The sequence below is a fragment of the Silene latifolia genome, chromosome 2 (assembly GCF_048544455.1).
Source record: "Silene latifolia isolate original U9 population chromosome 2, ASM4854445v1, whole genome shotgun sequence".
Taxonomy (NCBI): domain Eukaryota; kingdom Viridiplantae; phylum Streptophyta; class Magnoliopsida; order Caryophyllales; family Caryophyllaceae; genus Silene; species Silene latifolia.
In genome coordinates, this window is record NC_133527.1 from 38,955,010 (window position 1) to 38,961,392 (window position 6,383).

The 6,383-nt window shown below is 31.9% G+C and overlaps 1 protein-coding gene across 1 annotated transcript; it reads right to left on the minus strand.

The window, feature by feature from the left end:
- Nucleotides 1-222: 222 nt before the first annotated feature.
- Nucleotides 223-1,146, minus strand: LOC141639823 (uncharacterized). Its single transcript, XM_074448866.1, has one exon. The coding sequence runs from the start codon at nucleotides 1,144-1,146 to the stop codon at nucleotides 223-225; it is 924 nt and encodes a 307-aa protein (XP_074304967.1).
- Nucleotides 1,147-6,383: the final 5,237 nt, after the last annotated feature.

Below are 6,383 nucleotides of genomic sequence, written 5' to 3' on the forward strand. Positions count from 1 at the left end.
TATGCCGGGAAGTCATTAATGGTGCGAAATATCATGGCACGTAGTTTAAAAGTCTCACCACGATAAGCATCATATACCTCTACCCCTTCATCCCATAATAACTTTAAATCATCCATCAATGGTTCCAAGTAAACATCTATGTCATTTCCAGGTTGCTTAGGCCCGGAAATTAGTAGTGACAACATAAGATATTTACGTTTCATGCATAACCAAGGAGGCAAATTATAAATTGTTAGCAAAACAGCCACGTACACCATGACTACTTAGATTACCAAATGGATTCATACCATCAGTACATAGTCCAAGCCTTAAATTTCTAGCATCAGACCCAAATTCAGGAAACAAATGATCTATGCTTTTCCACTGAGTTGAATCAGCAGGATGACGAATTTTGTCATCTAAAATTCTACCATCACCACCAGCATGCCAAATTAAGTTTCTCGCCTCTTTTAAATTTGCAAACATTCTTTTAAATCTTGGGATAATGGGAAGATACCACAAGACTTTAACTGGGACACCTTTACTATTTGTGGAATTCTTTTTCGGCAACTTATAACGTGAACTCCCACACTTTGGACATTTGTCTAATTCTTTATAATCTTTCCGAAACAAAATGCAATCGTTACGACATGCATGTATTTTTACATAATCAACTCCCATTGGACACAAAATTTTCTTAGCATCATACGTACGCCTAGGGAGTTCATTGCCTTCCGGTAACATCTGACCCAAAAACTCAAGCAAAGTTGTGAAACTTTTATCACTCCATCCATTTTTAGCCTTTAAACTATACAATTTTAAAGTTCCTGATAGGCGTGTGAAAGTTGAACCAGGGTACAAGGGTTTTATTGCATCACCAAACAGCCTATCAAACATCTCAATTTCACTTGGGTCTACAGTGGATTTTTTCAAATCATTTATAAGATTGTCTATTCGATCAACATTTTCATCAAAATCCTCTCCCTCAAAGTCGCTATCATCCCCTAAATTACTACACAAAGTGGGCAGCACATCCTCCCCATGCCAAATCCACCTTGTATAACTCTTGTCAATACCATTAATTAGGAGGTGACTTTCCAATTCTACCGCATCAACATACTCATTATTCCCACATTTAACACATGGATGAGAAAAGTTGTTCCACATTCTCTCGCACGATTATTCATAGCATGTCTAACAAAATATTCCACCCCTTCCCTATATCTTGAATCCAAACGATCAACAAACATCCATTCGCGATCCATATCCATACTCCAAATTTACTGCAATAATAGGGAAGAGGGTTAAAATCTGCTTACTATTTTCAGAGTTCATCACGTCACCTAATTACTTAACTCTCTACTCCTTAATTAACATTCTACCTTACTTTTACTCCTTACTTCGTTTATTTACATGCTTTTTATGCTACAGCGTATTGACTGAAAATAGTAAGCAGATTTTCAAACATGCTAATCACAGACCATACATTCACTACACATTCACACATGCTAATCACAGACCATAGAAACCCCCAATTTGAGCATACATTCTTTCACAGACCATACATTCACACAACTACCAACTAATCTGCTCATACAACCACATCAAAAGAGACCCAATTCAACTAAACATTAGAATGATAAGTTTGATAATCTAATAGTCAAGTTTCAAACTTTCGAATGATTATTAAAAAACTAAATGGCAAAATTTCAAAAAAAAGGTGCCAAAATAATTAATACAACGGCTCATCTGCTTATACACAAATTCATCACTTAAACAAACAACAATTCAACTAACAACGAGTATCATTCATATATAAACCAGGAATATAAATGCATGTAATACAATAATAGCAATGTATAATAATAAACCCCCAATTAGATTATCAATTAAATTATAACTCTATAATTCATTCTTCAGTCAAAATTACAACCAAATCAAAAACCATTTCAGTAAAATATTCAAATAAACCATAAAATGATCGAGAATAAATATATAAATGATAGGGGAAGATTAATTACCTAATAATAAAGAGCGAAGAACGAAGCAGCAGCAACTAGGGTTTGATGTCGCGAGGTGATGAGAACGAAGACTGATGATATCGCCGGTGAAGAGAAGAAGGATGATGTCGCCGGTGATGAGAGAAGAAGGGATGAACGATGAAGCAGCAGCAGCAGCTAGGATTTTGGGTTTTTGATCAGGTTTTGAAGTGAAGAAGCTAAGGGATGAAGGATGTATAGAGAAGAAAGGGATGATCGAGTAAGCTAAGGGTTTGGGTTTGTCTCAGTATGCTAGTGAAAATAATTTGGGGCGGGGGAATTGTTTTCATTTTGCGCCCAAATTGAGGATTATATGGACATGGGTTGAAAATAACAACCGATGTCCATATAATATAATTACATCAGACTTTTATAAAAATCCGATGTGCAAACTTATTACATCTGTTTTTTCAAAAATCCGATGTCCATCCACTGATGTCCTTGATGAATTCTGTAGTAGTGGATGTAATATTTTACAGTCAACTGGTCCACACATATCGGTAATGATTGGCTGACTAGAGTTTGACATTACTGTCGTGCGACGGTGGTGATCAGTTGATCCCCTTAGGTCACACCTATATGGAAATACTCTTAATTGATTATTTAATTAATCGTATACCGATACGAGTTAATTAAATCGCTTAAAATTGACGGATGATTTTGTGAGTATAATTTACGTATCTTATTGTAAATATGATTAAATGAGACACGGTCTAAGTAATCGAATTGTTTTATTACTTAGATGAAATCATTGTCTACAGAAACAATTGAAACGGAATGAATAAATTATTATAAATACAGAATGTTGTAATTTATAATTTGGAAAAATTTTGGTACGAGTAATTACGAATTACTAGTCGATTTTGTAAATGACATATTTTATGAGTATGTTGATTTTTAATAAGTTAAAAATATATTACATTGTGACATGTCATGTAACATGTTACATGTGACAAATTGACAAATGACAAAATAAAATGGACCATCCATTTTATGTTGAATATGCCGAAATAATGGAGGGAGTATATGATATACATTGTGTTTTTATCTTGAGTGGAAAACACAATTATTATACCTAAGGAGTAGCCATGCACACCTATGCTTTTGAGAAGAGCAAAAATAAAAAGGATTGGGCTACCTACCCAAGGCTCCCTCTCTCTTCTCTTTTTCGGCCATATCAAAAGAAAGAGAGCATTTTTCCTCTCTATGTTTTTCCATTCATTCATTTTGTGATACACAATAAAATTTCTAGAGTAAGAAATCACTATTCTCTACATCTTATGATATTTATAGAGAAATAATAACCTCACAAAAGCTCTCTCTTGACCGAAATATTCAAGAGTAAAAATACAATTATATTGTGTCAATTTTATAGTAAAACTAATATTATTACTAGATCTAAATAATTTTGGTTATTAAGAGATTCCTTGGGTATATGCTTTTGGGAGGGATTCTATATTTGAATCCTTGTTCTTCCATTTGGAGAGCTCAAGAACTAGTAAGGTAGGTGACCTTACTAGTGCCCAAATATCCGAAACATGCAATGTAAGGAACCGATTTCTTCTCTTAACTATTGATGTTTGCATGCATAAGATCCACCATTTAATTTTATGACAAATTAATATAGAACATATATGAATATGTTGAGTATATAGATCTACTTTTCTTACAATCGGTATCTAGAGCCAAGGTTGTTTGCATGCAAATCGGTTAAAAGTTTTTCCGAGTTATAAAGATTAACATATAAAACTTGTATAATTTGTGTTATTATGATATATCACGAAATTAATTTTTTCAGGTTAAAATTTCTGGTCCTAAAATGTTTTTAGGATATTTTAGTTATTTTATGGATTTTTATTGTTCATATTACATAATAATGACATTAAAAATATGATTTTATGAATAAAATGTCATTTTCGGACTAAAATTAGCTAAACTTCGAATTTTCCAGTGATTTTTGGATATGTTGTCACATATATTATTTTGAGATAACCTGTAAACTTTCATAATTTTTGGACTTATTATGCTCGAAAAATGGATTTTTCATTATTAAATTCGGATTTAGGTGAAAAATAGGTTAATATGAGATAAATTTCGAATATGGTCATAGAAATTTAGTATGTTGTCACATGCAAATTTATAAGATGTGTGTAAAATAATTGGCCTTATTGAAGTCTTTATGCATGATTTATGATTTTTTGAAGAAAAATAGCATAAATAGTGACATTATTAGTGAAATATTAATATAACATACTCTATGACTAAGGAAAAACATCATATGTTGCATTTTATTACCTTTTTCAGATCTAAAATTGAAAAGTTGATGAATATAATTTTTCTCATGTTTTTATGATTGTTTTGTTAAAACCGATAAACCGCAACATTGTTTTCCGGATAAATTTCGAAATTTTTAACCTAAGTTTTTGAACATTATGAGTGTCATGGTATTTTTCCAGAATGTTCATGAGTTTAAATTTCAAAATTTTGAATTTATTTGAAATTTTTGTGATTTATTTGAAGTTTATAGCTTATTTTGTAATTTTAAGTCCATTAATGAACAAATTTTAGAAATATGAGTTAATTATGGTCAAATAATTAGTGAAAACTAAATTTTGAGTCCTAAGAGGTTAGGGTAATTAACTTATGCATAAATATGTATTTATGTAATTTTTGTGATTATAAAATGTTAAAATCACGCAAATCCGTAAAAACTGAGTAATATACGATATTGGCTATTTAAAGGCGATTTAGCATAAAATTGGGCATGTTCATACATATTATAATGCTGCATTTTCTTTATGATTGTCATAATTTTATTTATGTAATTTTGAATTATGTAATTTTACTTAGTATGGCCTTAGTTTTTAATTGGTATTACCCGAAATGTATGGGAATATCGATTCGGTTGTAATTTATTGTGATCTCGTATCACCGTTTTGTAATTTAATAGATTTATTTTTATTTTAAGTACAAATGTATAATAGGAAATTATGTAATTTATTATGTAATTTTATTCATTCCGGAGTTCCCAAAGACGGATTGCTTCAAGATGGCGATACATAAAGACGGTGTTACCTCGAGATGCGTGCCACAACCGAAGTTCAAGGGACCAATGGAGTTGGTTTCCGAATATGTAATAGTTAATTAGATTTTCTATTTTAGGAAGGTCATACTAGGATTTTTTTATGCTTTGCATTCTATTTATATGTCGCATGCATCGCTAAATCGCCATAACTAAAACATGCATCTTCTTTCATCGAGTTTATCGACCGTGTCAATTAAAATTATCGTAGTTCACCGCTTTAGTTCACTTAAAACGTGATAGATAATAAATTGACATGACCTCTCGCTAAAACAATTAATTGAGACATAGCCTTAACAAATAGTAGAAACCATGAAAACCTATTTCGCGAGAGAGTGCACTCGGCCCTACCGGGGTACAAATCTTGTTACGTAGGGGAAGTGGGTGATGAGTGTTAATCCACCGAGTTCATGTTAATGAGGGTTTCATCGGCCATACCGTGCCCAAGTTGATGTGGACTTGGATCATGGACACATTTATTCGAAATTTGGATTGAACTCAACAAAAGTTTTTTGATAAGGGTTTCATCGGCCATACCGTGCCCTTGTCGGGTGTGTTTTGGGCTATAGATAATTATTAATGTAATTTTATCGACCAAGAGTTCTAAAAGTAGAATCGATTAAAACGTTAATCCACCGAGTTATATTGATAAGGGTTTCATCGGCCATACCGTGCCCAAGTTGATATGGATTTGGATCTTGGAATCATTTATCATAGTTGGGTAGAGGTCACTATGTAAATGCTTTACTTGTTATTTACAAGTATTAATAAAACTATAAATGTTAAGTTTTCCACTATTCCGTTTTTATATTGTTCTATTTCTTTACCACAATTCATATACGATATCATTTCGATTTTGATACAAATCTCCATTAAAACAGCGTAACTAAAGACAAAATTTGAATTTGCTTCTAAAACCTCAAACGAACCATTGCTAAGGATCTCTTGTAAAGAGTATAGATTAAAGTTATTCATTATCAAACAGGTTTTTGATTCTTGACTAACACTTCTACTTATAATGGATTATGTTTCATATACTTAATTGAATTAAGTACCTTGAAGTGATAAATTGTTTTGGTGATTAGATTTTCAGAATTCGTAATTGACCAAAATAACGCAACCACTTCAATGAAAGTTTTAAGACTAAAACGAACAAATGAAGAATAATCTTCATAAATTCAATTTTGCTTCTCAAAGCAAAGACTCATTGAAATGAGTGGGAGCATTCTCTTAAACCGTTAAGAAATGGATGAGGTTCAAGAAGTAAAGATTATAATGGAATT

Coding starts and splice junctions, on each gene's coding strand:
- LOC141639823 (XM_074448866.1), bottom strand. CDS start 1,146: ATGTGGAACAACTTTTCTCATCCATGTGTTAAATGTGGGAATAATGAG.